Source organism: Salvelinus sp. IW2-2015, linkage group LG23 (genome assembly GCF_002910315.2).
Source record: "Salvelinus sp. IW2-2015 linkage group LG23, ASM291031v2, whole genome shotgun sequence".
NCBI classification, from domain to species: domain Eukaryota; kingdom Metazoa; phylum Chordata; class Actinopteri; order Salmoniformes; family Salmonidae; genus Salvelinus; species Salvelinus sp. IW2-2015.
In genome coordinates this window covers 27932697-27949260 of record NC_036863.1, presented here as the reverse complement: position 1 = coordinate 27949260, position 16564 = coordinate 27932697, and the positions used below count along the sequence as shown (strand labels likewise).

Genomic DNA, 16564 nt, shown 5'->3' with positions numbered 1-16564 from the left:
TCCTTCCAATTGGTTCAGTTCAAAGCAATAAACATCAATAGTGATAAACCTTGTTTCATTTATATTTGTTCAAGATCAACATGATTTATTCCACCCATGTCTTGATTATTTACAAAAATCACAATTTAAAATATAAAAAACGAATTGTGCTTTAGCAGAGGTAAATGGCAAATGTTAACCATGTATGCTGTCTACATCTAAGTATTTTTACAAATTGTTATGGCTGTGTTTTAACCCAATAATGTTGTGGGTCCATCAGACCTGCAAACATTGGGTGAATAACAAAACCCTTGTGTGGTGTTCATGTTTAAGAAAAATACTTTAAAGTACGACTTCAGTTTTTTTGGGTATCTGTACTTTACTATTTATATTTGACAATGTTTACTTCCCTACATTCCTAAAGAAAATATTGTACTTTTTACTCCAAACATTTTCCCTGAAAACCAAAAGTACTTGTTACATTTTGAATGCTTAGCAGGACMGGAAAATGGTCAAATTCAAGCACTTATCAAGAGAACACGTGGTCATCCCTAACGCCTCTGGCCTGGCGGTCTCAATAAACACATGCAACTTTCGTAAATAATGTCTGAGTGTGCACCAGGCTATCCATACGTTTTAAAAACAAGAAAATGGTGCTGTCTGCTTTGCTTAATAAGTATATTTTAGTAATTACATTTACTTTGGTTTTAAATATACCTAACACTTTGACTTTTACTCAAGTAGTATTTTACTGGCTGACTTTCACTTAACTTTTTAATAGAAAGTTACTCAAGTATGATAATTGGGTACTTTTTCTACCACAGAGCATTTCTATTGCTCCATCTAGTGATAATAGTCATATGGATTCTAATGCGATCTTGAGGACTCACATAATAGGGATAGATAAATACATTCAATTGTTGACTTTTTTTGCCACGGACTCTGTAACCTAGATTAAAGACAATTTAGTTCAGAGGGAACTTCTCTTCATCTGCCCTTTTTTAACATCTGTTCGAAATTGATTCAATTGTGTTTTATGACAGTGAGACCACAACTGTTCTGGAAGTAGACAGCCATTGCAAATAAGGTTGCATCAGGTCATTTGTGTGCACCTTGTAAATGCATTGTTATCTGTGTTTTATATCAGCTCACCATTGTGTAAAGCATGGAGGCCCCACTTCTGTAGGCCTGCGAATCAATTTCCAAATGTTTTTTATTTTTAGGAACTTCGTCTGGATCTCAACTTGCTGTTAAGAGTTAGAATACACAAGGTGCCAGGGTTGGGGTCAATTCCATTTCAATTCAGGAAGTACAATGAAATTCCAATTATCTTCTAATGCTTTTCAATGTGGAATTGGGTTTACTTTCTGAATGCAAATGTAATTGACCCAACCCTGCAAGGTGCAATTTTGAAATGTGGTTGTGCATCTGAAATGTCTCTTGTYAGTCACTTAATTAGATTGGTTGGTAAGTAAGTCTAGCCAGCTATCTAAAGTTGCAGTAATCATGGTCAAATTACCACCCAGGGTCCCCCATTGATTTTGTTAGTAACTCTCAGATATCATATTTAAAAAACTGCGAACATTTCTCTCCACCCTATGGCAAAATGTGTAGAATTGCCAAAAACTTGCTTTAAAACTGCAACATTTGCTCTAAGCCCCATGGCAATGTGTAGAATTGCAGGAAATTAAATAGTTTCTCTTCCTTGTCGAGGGGTACACAAATGTTTTGCCCGCAAAAAGCTTGGGGCCGGCTCTGACTGCATGTGTGGGTATGGCTGTGGGTACACAGACCTGCGCGCTACTGTGGCCTGTCGTGAGTTAAGATTGTGACCCCCACCCCCATCAGTTGCACATACCTGGTGTAAAACATTTTCACAATGTTATATTAAGTATACAGTCAATACATGTGACTGACTGCCTATAAATATGTAATTTGTCACATCCCTTTTACTCTTTTTATAACCCCTCACAGTAGCTGAGTGACTTTACTGCCTGTGTCTCAGTAGTATAGTAGTGTAATGCTACTGCCACCTTGTGGCTACTTCTCATGACAAATTTCCACTTACTACCACAGTTAAGTATTGTTACAAAGCAACCCTGAAGTATCCATATCTTTCTTCCCCAATTCCCTTAAGTTTGTCTAACTATACAACCCATATTTCAAACCTAATATATACATCTTTATAAATACTGTAGTCAGAGTATTGTCAGTCAGTGGCTCTTCACAGAGTTTGAGCGGCTGCGTCTGGGAGCTTCAGCACCAACACCAAGCTCGTCCAGGCAGCACTGCAGGTTGGCGTTCCTGTCAGGGTAGTGGTTCTCTTTAATCTTCTTCCTGATAATGGCGGCTGTCTCCTCAGAGGCCGACGAGCATTTGTTCATTTCGGGTAGGAAGCGTTGTAGCAGCTCCTGATTGGCCGTCTGGGCCATGCCCAACAGGAAGCGCAGGAAGACATCCAGGTTTCCATCGGGGCTCTGTAAGCTTCTCTCTATAGCACTGCGGTACATGTCCAGCAACCCGGGGTCCTTGAACATGCGTGAGAACTTGCTATTCCGCGGCTGCTGCAGGACGTTCTGCCCCATACACCTCCAGGTGAGGAACACGTAGAGGGCAGCCAGGTATTCTTGGATGGTGGGGTGGATGAAGGTCTGGATCCTCTCCTGGTACATGACAAACTGCTCGATCAGGAACTCAATGCACAGGCCACTCTTGGTGACAGCCTCAGCGACATCCACCCCGCAGTCCTTCCAGGTGGCCTTGCCAATGACCATCTGGTTTTTCTCCAGCATCGTAAAGGCTAGCTTGCCCAGGTTCATCAGGAAGTCCCTCTCCTCTTCCGGGGTGCGGGAGGCTGAGCCCCTGGCACCACGCACATGCAGGTGCACCAGCAGCAGGCGAGTGTACATCAGGGTCAGCCCCTTGGGCAGCTCTGCATCCGGCCCCTTCTCCCTAAACGTGTGCTGGAAAACATCCCGCACCACACAGCAGAACATGGGCAGATGGCACATGATGTGGAGGGTCTTGCAGGAGGTCAGGTGGGCAATCACCTTATCGGCCTGCGCCGGGTCCTGAAACCTCCTCCTGAAGTACTCTTCCTTCTGTTCGTTGGTGAAGCCACGGACCTCCAACACCTGGTGCACAGACTCTGGGGGCAGCCGACTGGAGGTGAGTGGGCGAGAGATTATCCAGAGGAGAGACGAGGGGAGCAGATTGCCCCTAATCAGGTTGGTTACCACCACGTGCATGGCGGCTGGTTCAGTGCTGTCACACCAAGTCTCGGTGCGGTGGAAGTCCAGGGAATGTGCATACTCGTCCAGCCCGTCACAGATGAACATGACCTTGCCTTCGTCGCACTCGAAGGTGGGCAGCACCTTGGTCTCGGGGTAGAGAGTGTGGACGATCTCCAGGAGGCTGATCTTCAGGTTCAGCATGAGGTTGAGCTCTTTGAAGGGCAGTGGGAACAGGAAGTAGACATGATTGTGCTCGCGCTCCTCTGCCCAGTCCATGATGAACTTCTGCACGGCCACAGACTTCCCTACCCCGGCGATGCCGTTGGTCACTATATGGCTCACATGCTTCTCATAGATCACATCGGGGTCAAAGATCTGGCTACAGGTTATCCGCTTCTCTTCCTTGCGATTGGTGGACAGCTTGTCGATCTTTCTGACCTCGTGCTCGATGTTGGGCCCAGCATTGCCTCGGTCTGTTATGTAGAGCTCATTAAAGATACTATCAAAGGCCTTATGCTCTCCCTGCTGGGCAACGCCCTCACACATCCAGCTATACTTCCTCAACAGAGTGTCTCTCAGCTCATAACGCACCTCATCTGCACAGAGAGAACAGGGAAAACACAGACATTAAAAAAGGCACAGTCTACTAGATTTCCTGTTCAATGGCCATTTAAATTAACAATTTGTGTATAACTCATTGGTTCTTTAAGTACTGTATAACATATAAATGCCTCATGAGCATAGCTCAACTATTACCCTATCATAACTCAAAGTATACGTTTCTGTTATTTTATCATTATATTACATGAATCAAATGAAATAAAGCCAACGTGCATACTTTTCTTGCAGAGGTCCGTGAGGTAGGCATCCAGGCGTTTGAGGCCCATGTCCTTCAGCAGGGCCTTGGTGAGCTGCAGGGCCACCTCTAGGTCATAAMACTCCAGCAGTCTATCCACCAGGTCCACCATGTCCATGCCCTGGGGAGGAGAGCTGAATGACTCTGGGTAGCGCTTCCACAGCGTGATCTTAAATGTCCTCAAATCATCCTTCCCCAGTTTCTCCAGTGTCTTCCTGATGGCCTGTGGTCCACAGAATACAATTAAAACAAGAGAAAAGCAATTCTCATCCACTACACTTAACTTTAGGGACATGTTGACATTTGTTGCTGAACATACAGTACGTCACCTAGACTAGAGTGAAGTGTGAGCCCACCTTGAAGGTGAAGTCTACAGTCAGAGCAGGGTGTCTCTTCTCGTCTGGGTTTTTGATCAGCTCTGGTCTTGGAAGTTCCACTGCTGGACCCTCTTCTTTAGGTGCTGTGTCTTGAGACCTGGAGAGGCGGTGGAAGATKAAATATTGCAACACATACTAGTGTAAACACATACTAGCCTATCCATAGATTTGACCATTTGTAAACAAATGGACATACATGCACCAACACCCACACTATACTCAGGAAAAAATATGCATAATTACACACTTCAACAGATTGCATCCTGTCTGTGCCTGATCAAACATGGATGACTTTTCTTACTTCCTGGTTCTGGTCTCACAGTCATCACTGTCCACGGAGTAGCCACTGGAGTAAGACTCTGTTCTTTCCAGCTGGACTCTAAGTAGAACATCACATGGAAAATGAATTAATCATCAGCAGTAGTGAACTAGTGCTGCTTCAAGGAGCCGTTGTCCACATAATATAACAAATATGTTCACGTACTGTAGTCCTTTAACGGTCTGTGTTCCTGGTTCGTGTTAATACTTTGTAAAGAAATGTAATGCAAGTGTATGTATTTTTTGTGTGACGGAATTCTTTTAATTTTACTGTATGTTAATGTAAGTGTATGAGTGTCTATAAATCAACATGTTTCAGTGTACCTAGTAGCAGACAGCTCAGTTTCTTCATCCAGTTCATCAGATGGCCAGAATTGGGTATCACTGTTTACAGAATTGTAGCTGTGGACCGGGGATTTAGCCCTTTCCACATCATGCCTGCCAAACACACACACACAAACTATGAATGATTGAGGATGGGGAAAGGATCAAGCTTAATTCTGGGCACATGAAATGTGCTGTGTGTTGTGGTATGGTCAGTGTCTCACCAGTGAGTAGTGTCCATGGGTCTCAGGCCATCTCCCAGGTCCAGGGAGGGTCTCCTCTCAGGCACATAGAAAGCCTCCTCTCCCTCATCAGACATAKAGATTGTACTTCTTCCGCGGCCAGACACACCCTCTCCCAAGGGAAAACTGACATCTGATATAGTTTCCCCTCCATCATGCTCCATCGTATCAGAGCCTCGCCCAGCGATCCTGGAGGACCTCAGGTGTACAGGTTCCGGGTCACAGTTCAAAGTCTGACGTCAATGGCTACTTGAATGTTGCCAGACAGTAGACCTGTGCTGCAAGAAAATTAAAAAAAACACGCATACCAGTCGATCACATTTTTACCATTATCATAAGTAATTCTATAACAATTACAGACTTCTTGCGACTTGCGAATAGGTCACTCTTACCAAGAAAAAAAGCTGAAAATATCGAAGCTTTCTGTTCCGAGGCGAGCTTGTTTTGAAACCTCTGGCCTACTAAATTCACCTGTTTGCCTCATTTATGGCGACTCACTTTACTAAAACATAATGTGTACGCGTTCAAAATACACGTAACATAACCCTAGAGCTAATAAACGGCAAATGTTCCCGGTTAAAATGCTAAATATAGACCACAGACAGGGCCGCACTAACTTTTGACTCCGACAAACAGGAACAGTAAAGTATTATCACAGATATAACAATGAGACAGATATTTCACCGGATGTTTAAATGTGAAGCATCCGGTTGACGTTTCCACTCACTACCAAATATGGTAGAGAGGAMGCCCAATAGCCAGCAGTGGGAGAAGATGGAACCAGATACATTTGGCCGACATTCTAATGATATACTCATCGATTAAACGTTTGATCTCAATTTTTCTGTTCCCAGAACTACAATCTGTTATAAACAGAGTGGACTAAGTTTTGTGAACTTTGCCCTTTGCCAAAGTTCCACAAAATTGCGTTGTTGAGAAGAAGTGCAAAGGCGAWTTGAGTTATTGCACACGCGCACTTCACAGAAWAGGCGTTCCCCAACGGAAATATGCAAATATTGTCTAGAACGGGCCAATAAGGTCTTGCTAGTTCAAGCTTGGCTCTGCCCACGTCCTTGCTTGTTCTGCCCACTATGGCTAATTTGTTCCCATTTGAAATGACAGGCTGTGGTCTATCTTTGTTTAGTCATAAAAATCTTTGGTACTATTCTGCCAGTAGCATAACGATGATGTCACTTTCTTTCTTTTTAATGATGAAACCTTCAAAATAAAAGCCCACATTGTAATATCATTAGCTGATAAAAAATGTATTGAATGGTATATCAATGGCCACTTGTATTGTGCCAACAAGAAAAAGTGATAAGTAATTTATGAAAACAAATAAAAAATATGGTTTTAAATTATTATTATTTAAAGACCAATAATGAAAAAATACAATGTTGACACTGGTATGTTAAGTACATTGAACTGTAGAGAGAAAACTTTACTACCTGTCTCAGCTAAAGGCGTGGGAAATAATTATTAGTGTCTACTAACCAAATATGATTTGTTTTCAAGGGGGCTATGTCACATGGCCTGCTGCTGGCTTTTTACTCCACCCCCTACATAGCCCCCGATATAATACATATTGGATTGTCGAGAGATCTTTTCTACCTGTCTCAGCTAAAGTTAGGTGGGAAATACTCAGTATGATTAGTTTTGGAGGGGGACTGTGTCATACATATCCAGCTGCACTTCTCCGCCCCCTCCCTTTAGCTGAGATTTTGCTCCCGAGTGGCGCAGCGGTCGAAGGCACTGCATCTCAGTGCTGGAGGCGTCACTACAGACCCTTGTTCGATTCCAGGCTGTATCCCAACCGGCCGTGATTGGAAGTCCCATAGGGCAGCGCACAATTGGCCCAGCATTGTCCGGGTCAGGGTTTGGCCGGGGTAGGCCGTCATTGTAAATAAGAATTTGTTCTTTTTTWAATTCTTTTTTAAATTWAAATTTAAAGGGGTGGATCAGCTTAATATTGCGCAAAGAATGTTGCGGAAAGAATTTGTTCTTATCTGACTTGCCTGGTAAAAAAAGAAAAGCTGAGACAGGTAGAAAAGATCTCTCTACAACCCAATATGTATTTAATATATAGTGTCTTGCGTTGGGTGCTATGGAAGGGGTGGAGTAAAAAGCCAGCAGCAGGTCGTGTGACACAGCCTCCCTCAAAAACAAACTATATTTGGTTAGTAGAGACCCTAATGAATATTTTCCACCCCACTTTAGCTGAGACAGCTGTATTTTTCTCTCTACAACCAAATGTGTATCCCATGTACATTGCAGTGAATGGAGTGGGTTGAGTAGGGAGCACTCTGTATTAAACCCATCACTCAACACAAGAGTTCAATTWAAGTTTTTGCAGACTCTATTGAGTAATTCCAGCGACATATATTTGTATTTTGTTAAAAGTGTATTTCTTGAAATCTAACCTACACAATAGCTTTCAGCATGGCAGTATTAGTGTAAACTTTCAAAATAAATGTTGGTATAAATAATAATAATACTAATAATAACAATAAAATACCACAATTTTTTTCAAAGGCGGTTGCAATGCTGTGTGAAAAACTGTTGTACTGCACTAGAGTGTTAAAAAAATAGRTATTCCCAAAGTTTAGCACAATCGTGCCGCCAGGAGTACGGTAATAAACTGAAGGCTGATTTTAATTTCGTTGGTATACTACCTTTCAAAAGTTTGGGGTCCTTGTTTTTGAAAGAAAAGCAMATTTTTTGTCCTTTAAAATAACATCAAATTGATCAGAAATAGAGCGTAGACATTGTTAATGTTGTAAATGACTATTTTAGCTGGAAACGGCTGATTCTTTTATGGAATATCTACATAGGCGTACATAGGCCCATTATCAGCAACCATCACTCCTGTGTTCCAATGGCACGTTGTGTTAGCTAATCCAAGTTGTTCATTTTAAAAGGTTAATTGATCATTAGAAAACCCTTTTGCAATTAGTTAGCACAGCTGAAAACTGTTGTTCTGATTAAAGAAGCAATAAAACTGGCCTTCTTTAGACTAGTTGAGTATCTGGATCATCAGCATTTATGGGTTTGATTACAGGCTCAAAATGGCCAGAAACAAATAACTTTCTTCTGAAACTCGTCAGTCTATTCTTGTTYTGAGAAATGAAGGCTATTCCATGCGAGAAATTGCCAAGAAACTGAAGATCTCGTACAACGCTGTGTACTACTCCCTTTACAGAACAGCGCAAACTGCCACTAACCAGAAWAGAAAAAGGAGTGGGAGGCCCCGGTGCACAACTGAGCAAGAGGACAAGTACATTAGTGTCTAGTCTGAGAAACAGACGCCTCACAAGTCCTCAACTGGCAGCTTCATTAAATAGTACCAGTCTCAACGTCATCAGTGAAGAGGCGACTCCATCGATATACAAAATCTCAAATTCATACCACTGAACAAAAATATAAACCCAACATGTAAAGTGTTGGTCCCATGTTTCATGAGCTGAAATAAAATATCCAAGAAATGTTCCATACGCACAAAAAGCTTATTTCTCTCAAATGTTGTTCACAAATTTGTTTACATCCCTGTTAGTGAATATTTCTCCTTTGCCAAGAGAATCCATCCACTTGACAGGTGTGGCACATCAAGAAGCTGATTAAACAGCATGATCGTTACACAGGTGCACCTTGTGTTGGGAACAATAAAAGGACACTCTAAAATGTGCAATTTTGTCACACAACACAATGCCACAGATGTCTCAAGTTTTGAGGGAGCGTGGTATTTGCATGCTGAATGCATSCATGTCCACCAAATCTATTGCCAGATAATTTMATGTTCATTTCTCGACCATAAGCCACCTCCAACATCATTTTAGAGAATTTGGCAGTACGTCCAACCGGCTTCACAACCGCAGACCAAGTGTATGGCGTCGTGTGATCAAGTGGTTTGCTGATGTCAACGTTGTGAACGGAGTGCCCTATGGTGGCGGTGGGGTTATGGTGTGGGCAGGTATAAGCTACGGAGAATGAACACAATTGCATTTTATCGATGGCAATTTGAATGCACAGAGATACCGTGATGAGATCCTGAGGCACATTGTCGTGCAATTCATCCGCCGCAATCACCTCATGTTTCAGTATGRTAATGCACGGCCCCATGTCGAAAGGATCTGTACACAATTCCTGGAATTGTGAAAATGTCCCAGTTCTTCCATGGCCTGCATACTCACCAGATTTGTCTCCAATTGAGCATGTTTGGGATGCTCTGGATTGACGTGTACGACAGCGTGTTCCAGTTCCCGACAATATCCAGAAACTTTGCAACAGCCTGATCAAACTCTATGCGAAGGAGATGTGTCGCGCTGCATTAGGCAAATGGTGGTCATACAAGATACTGACTGGTTTTCTGATCCACTTCCCAAGGTATCTGTGACCAACAGATGCATATCTGTATTCCCATTCATGTGAAATCCATAGATTAGGGCCTAATGAATTTATTCAGACCCCTTGACTTTTTCCACATTTTGTTACGTTACAGCCTTATTCTAAAATTGATTAAATAAATGTAAAAAATTCTATAGCATAATGACAAAAGCAAAAACAGGTTTTTAGAATTGTTTTCAAATTTATAAAAAATACAAAACAGAATTTACCTTATATTTACCTTATTTACCTAAATATTCAGACCCTTTGCTATGAGACTCGAAATTGAGTTCAGGTGCATCGTGTTTCCACTGATCATCCTTGAGATGTTTCTACAACTTGGAGTCCACCTGTGGTAAATTCAATTGATTGGATATGATTTGGAAAGGCACACACCTGTCTACATAAGGTTCCACAGTTGACAGTGCATGTCAGAGCAAAAACCAAGCCATGAGGTCGAAGAAATTGTTCGTAGAGCTTTGAGACAGGATTATGTCGAGGCACAGATCTGGGGAAGGGTACCAGAAATGTCTGCAGCAATGGAGGCTSCAAAGAACACAGTGGCATTCGTAAATGGAAGAAGTTTGGAACTGCCAAGACTCTTCATAGACTCTTTCAAACTGAGCAGTCGGGGGAGAAGGGCCTTGGTCAGGGAGGTGACCAAGAACCCAATGATCACTCTGACAGAGCAACAGAGTTCCTCTGTGGAGATGGGAGAACCTTCCAGAAGGAGAACCATCTAAGCAGCACTCCACCAATCAGGCCTTTATTGTAGAGYGGCCAGACAGAAGCCACTCCTCAGTAAAAGGCACATGACAGCCCGCTTGGAGTTTGCCAAAAGGCACCTAAAAACTCTCAGACCGTGAGAAACAAGATTATCTGGTCTGATGAAACCAAGATTGAACTCTTTGGTCTGAATGCGAAGCGTCACATCTGGAGGAAACCTGGCACCATCCCTACGGTGAAGCATGGTGGAGGCAGCATCATGCTGGGGGGATGTTTTTCAGCGGCAGGGACTGGGAGACTAGTCAGGATTGAGGCGAAGATTAACGGATTAAAGTACAGAGAAATCCTTGATGAAAACCTGCTCCAGAGCACTCAGGATCTCAGACTCAGGCGAAGGTTCGCCTTCCAACAGGACAACGACCCTAAGCACACAGCCAAGACAACACAGGAGTAACTTTGGGACAAGTCTCTGAATGTCCTTGAGTGGTCCAGCCAGAGCCCAGACTTGAACCCGATCGAACATCTCTGAAGAGACCTGAAAATAGCTGTGTGCTAACGYACCCCATCCAACCTGACAGAGCTTGAGAGGATCTGCAGAGAAGAMTGGGAGAAACTCCCCAAATACAGGTGTTCCAAGCTTATAGCGTCAAACATAAAGAAGACTCGAAGCTGTAATCGCTGTCAAAGGTGCTTCAAGATCAAGATGGYRCCAAAGAGGATGGCTGACGTTTTACATGCCYGTGACTAATTGTGCTATTTAGTTAGTTTTTTGTTGTTGTTTGTAACTTATTATTTTACTTATTTTGTATACAATGTTGCTGCTACCATCTCTTATGACCGAAAATAACTTCTGGACATCAGAACAGSGATTAYTCACCWCGAACTGGAAGAAGCTTTTTCCTTTAATGAGTCCGACGAGAAAGATATACTGCTCTCCTGGGAACAGGCCCAGATCCCAGTCATTTGCGTGAAGAAAAGACGRAGGAAAAGAGGACGCAGATCAGGCTGCCTTTTGAGAATCTGTAGGCGAGCGAGTAAACTCCCACTGCCATCCTACTTGCTAACATGCAATCATTGGAAAATAAAATTGATGATCTACGATTAAGATTATCCTACCAACGGGACATTAAAAACTGTAATATCKTATGTTTCACAAGTCGTGGCTGAACGACAACRCRGATAATATAGAGCTGGAGGGATTTTCAATGCACTGGCAGAACAGAGCGGCTACGTCTGGTAAGACTARGGGTGGGTGTRTGTGTCTTTTTGTCAATAACAGCTGGTGTGCAATGTCTAATATTAAAGAAGTCTTGAGGTATTGCTCACCTGGGGTAGAGTACCTTATGATAAGCTGTGGACCACACTATCTACCAAGAGAGTTCTCATCTATAATATTCGTAGCCGTCTATTTACCACCACAGACCGATGCTGGCACTAAGACCGCACTCAACCAACTCTATAAGGCCATAAGCAARCAARAAAATRCTCAYTCAGAAGCGGCGCTCCTAGTGGCCAGGGACTTTAATGCAGGCAAACTTAAATCAGTTTTACCAAATTTCTATCAGCATGTCACATGTGCAACCAGAGGGAAAAAAACTCTAGGCCACCTTTACTCCATACACAGAGATGCATACAAAGATCTCCCATGCCCTCCATTTGGCAAATCTGACCATAATTCTATCCTCCTAATTCCTGTTTACAAGCAAAAACTAAAGCAGGAAGTACCAATACGGAAGTGGTCAGATGACGCTGATGCTACGCTACAGGATAGTTTTGCTAGCATAGTCTGGAATATGTTCCGGGATTCATCCAACGGCATTGAGGAGTATACCACCTCAGTCATCGGCTTCATCAATAACTGCATCGACGACGTCGTCCCCACAGTGTTCGTACGTACATATCCCAACCAGAAGCCATGGATTACAGGCAACATCCACATTGAGATAAAGGCTAGAGCTGCCGCTTTCAAGGAGCGGGACACTAATCCGGACGCGTATAAAAAAATCCCGCTATGCCCTCAGACGAACCATCAAACAAGCAAAGCATSAATACAGGATTAAAATTGAATCCTACTACACCGGCTCTGATGCTCGTTGGATGTGGAAGGGCTTGAAAACTATTACGGACTACAAAGGGAAACCCAGATGCAAGCTGCCCAGTGACGTGAGCCTTCCAGACGAGCTAAATKCCATTAATGCTCGCTTCGAGACAAGCAACACTAAAGCATGCACGAGAGCACCAGCTGTTCTGGATGACTGTGTGATAACGCTTTCCGTAGCCGATGTGAGCAAGACCTTTAAACAGGTCAACATTCACAAAGCCGCGGGGCCAGATGGATTACCAGGACGTGTACTCAAAGCATGCCTGGACCAACTGGCAAGTGTCTTCACTGACATTTTCAACCTCTCCCTGACTGAGTCTGTAATACCTGTTTCAAGCAGACCACCATAGTCCCAGTGCCCAAGGAAGCGAAGGTAACCTGCCTAAATGATTACCGCACCGGAGCACTCACGTTGGTAGCCATGAAGTGCTTTGAAAGGCTGGTCATGGCTCACATCAACAGCATCCTCTTGTCATGAAATTACCTTTCAAATTATAGCTAAAATAACCAACTTTGAAAGCACTAACTACAACTATTGTTTAAAAATCGCCCATATTGTGCCATTGCACCAAAGAGGATGGCTGACGTTTTACATGCCCGTGACTAATTGTGCTATTTAGTTAGTTTTTTGTTGTTGTTTGTAACTTATTATTTTACTTATTTTGTATACAATGTTGCTGCTACCATCTCTTATGACCGAAAATAACTTCTGGACATAGAACAGCGATTATTCACCACGAACTGGAAGAAGCTTTTTCCTTTAATGAGTCCGACGAGAAAAATATACTGCTCTCCTGGGAACAGGCCCAGATCCCATCATTTGCGTGAAGAAAAGACGGAGGAAAAGAGGACGCAGATCAGGCTGCCTTTTGAGAATCTGTAGGCGAGCGAGTAAACTCCCACTGCCATCCTACTTGCTAACAGCAATCATTGGAAAATAAAATTGATGATCTACGATTAAGATTATCCTACCAACGGGACATTAAAAACTGTAATATCTTATGTTTCACAAGTCGTGGCTGAACGACAACGCGGATAATATAGAGCTGAGGGATTTTCAATGCACTGGCAGAACAGAGCGGCTACGTCTGGTAAGACTAGGGTGGGTGTATGTGTCTTTTTGTCAATAACAGCTGGTGTGCAATGTCTAATATTAAAGAAGTCTTGAGGTATTGCTCACCTGGTAGAGTACCTTATGATAAGCTGTGGACCACACTATCTACCAAGAGAGTTCTCATCTATAATATTCGTAGCCGTCTATTTACCACCACAGACCATGCTGGCACTAAGACCGCACTCAACCAACTCTATAAGGCCATAAGCAAGCAAAAAAATGCTCACTCAGAAACGGCGCTCCTAGTGCCAGGGACTTTAATGCAGGCAAACTTAAATCAGTTTTACCAAATTTCTATCAGCATGTCACATGTGCAACCAGAGGGAAAAAAACTCTAGGCCACCTTTACTCCATACACAGAGATGCATACAAAGATCTCCCATGCCCTCCATTTGGCAAATCTGACCATAATTCTATCCTCCTAATTCCTGTTTACAAGCAAAAACTAAAGCAGGAAGTACCAATACGGAAGTGTCAGATGACGCTGATGCTACGCTACAGGATAGTTTTGCTAGCATAGTCTGGAATATGTTCCGGGATTCATCCAACGGCATTGAGGAGTATACCACCTCAGTCATCGGCTTCATCAATAACTGCATCGACGACGTCGTCCCCACAGTGTTCGTACGTACATATCCCAACCAGAAGCCATGGATTACAGGCAACATCCACATTGAGATAAAGGCTAGAGCTGCCGCTTTCAAGGAGCGGGACACTAATCCGGACGCGTATAAAAAAATCCCGCTATGCCCTCAGACGAACCATCAAACAAGCAAAGCATGAATACAGGATTAAAATTGAATCCTACTACACCGGCTCTGATGCTCGTTGGATGTGTGAAGGGCTTGAAAACTATTACGGACTACAAAGGGAAACCCAGATGCAAGCTGCCCAGTGACGTGAGCCTCCAGACGAGCTAAATGCCATTAATGCTCGCTTCGAGACAAGCAACACTAAAGCATGCACGAGAGCACCAGCTGTTCTGGATGACTGTGTGATAACGCTTTCCGTAGCGATGTGAGCAAGACCTTTAAACAGGTCAACATTCACAAAGCCGCGGGCCAGATGGATTACCAGGACGTGTACTCAAAGCATGCCTGGACCAACTGGCAAGTGTCTCACTGACATTTTCAACCTCTCCCTGACTGAGTCTGTAATACCTGTTCAAGCAGACCACCATAGTCCCAGTGCCCAAGAAGCGAAGGTAACCTGCCTAAATGATTTCCGCACCGGAGCACTCACGTTGGTAGCCATGAAGTGCTTTGAAAGGCTGTCATGGCTCACATCAACAGCATCCTCTTGATACCTTAGACACTCCAATTCGCATACCGCCCCAACAAATCCATAGATGATGCAATCTCAATCGCACTCCACACTGCCCTTTCCCACCTGGACAAAAGGAACACCTATGTGAGAATGCTGTTCATTGACTACAGCTCAACGTTCAACACCATAGTGCCCATGAAGCTTATCACTAAGCTAAGGACCCTGGGACTTAGAAACTCTGCAACTGGACCCTGGACTTCCTGACGGGCCACCCTCAGGTGGTAAAGGTAGGCAACAACACGTCTGCCATGCTGATCCTCAACACTGGGGCCCCTCAGGGGTGTGTACTTAGTCCCCTCCTGTACTCCCTGTTCACCCACGACTGCGTGGCCAAACACGACTCCAACACCATCATTAAGTTTGCTGACGACGAACAGTGGTATGCCTGCACACCGTCAATGATGAAACAGCCTATAGAGAGGAGGTCAGAGAACTGGCAGTGTGCTGCCAGAACAACAACCTCTCCCAAGACAAAGGAGCTGATCGTGGACTACAGGAAAAGGTTGGCCGAACAGGCCCCCATTGACATCAAAGGGGCTGTAGTGGAGCGTGTCGAGAGTTTCAAGGTCCTTCCTTGGTGTCAACATCACCAGCGATCTATCATGGTCCAAACACACCAAGACAGTCGTGACGAGGGCACGACAAAACCTTTCCCCCTCAGAGACTGAAAAGATTTGGCATGGGTCCCCAGATCCTCAAAAAATTCTACAGCTGCACCATCGAGAGCATCCTGACCGGTGCATCACTGCCTGGTATGAAACTGCTCGGCATCTGACCTAAGGCGCTACAGAGGTTAGTGCGCACGGCCCAGTACATCACTGCGGCCAAGCTTCCTGACATCCAGGACCTATACAATAGGCGGTGTCAGAGGGAAGCTCATAAAATTGTCAGAGACTCCAGTCACCCAAGTCATAGACTGTTTTCTCTGCTACCGAACGGCAAGAGGTACCGGAGCCCCAAGTCTGGGATCAAAAGGCTCCTTAACAGCTTCTACCCCCAAGCCATAAGACTGCTGAACAACTAATCAAATGGCCACGTGACTATTACATTGACCCCCCCCCCCCCCCCCGACACTGACTCGGTACCTGTACCTGTATATAGCCCATTATTGTTATGTCATTGTGTTACTTGATTATTTTTTACCTTAGTTTATTTGGGAAATATTTTCTTAACTCTTCTTGAACTGCACTGTTGGTTAAGGGCTTGTAAGTAATCATTTCACGGTAAGGTCATACTTGTTGTATTCGGCGCATGTCACAAATAAAGTTTGATTTGATTTTTGAACGAAGTACTGAGTAAAGGTCTGAATAATTATGAAAATGTGATATTTCCGTTTATTAAAAAACAGTTTTTGCTTTGTCATTATGGGGTATTGTATTGTGAGGGGAAAAAACAATTTAATCAATTGTAGAAGAAGGAACCTAACAAAATGAAAGAACCTAACAAAATGTGGAAAAATACTTTCGGAGTACTTTGTGAGGGCCCTGTATGACCTTTGACCCCTAGGGTATGAGAATTACCTTTATAAATTGCTTTAAAAAGGAACCCTGATACATTCTGAACTTTGCTTGACAAGTGGTTCTGAAAG

The 16564-nt window shown here is 43.5% G+C and overlaps 1 protein-coding gene across 3 annotated transcripts; it reads right to left on the bottom strand.

Annotated features, from left to right (window-relative positions):
- Positions 1-44: 44 nt before the first annotated feature.
- On the bottom strand, positions 45-5983 carry nlrc3l1 (NLR family, CARD domain containing 3-like 1). Of its 3 annotated transcripts, none has more exons than XM_023968381.3 (7): positions 5722-5983; positions 5312-5607; positions 5088-5201; positions 4747-4824; positions 4425-4542; positions 4051-4291; positions 45-3808 (listed from the first exon to the last, which is right to left on the bottom strand). In XM_023968381.3, exons 2-7 carry the CDS (start codon positions 5491-5493, stop codon positions 2193-2195), a joined length of 2349 nt encoding a protein of 782 aa, XP_023824149.1. In that variant the 5' UTR covers positions 5494-5607; positions 5722-5983; the 3' UTR covers positions 45-2192. The 3 variants fall into 3 exon arrangements, with proteins under 3 accessions (XP_023824149.1, XP_070290569.1, XP_023824150.1); XM_070434468.1 differs by having other exon boundaries at positions 5312-5602; positions 5716-5974; XM_023968382.3 differs by having other exon boundaries at positions 5312-5602; positions 5722-5974.
- Positions 5984-16564: the final 10581 nt, after the last annotated feature.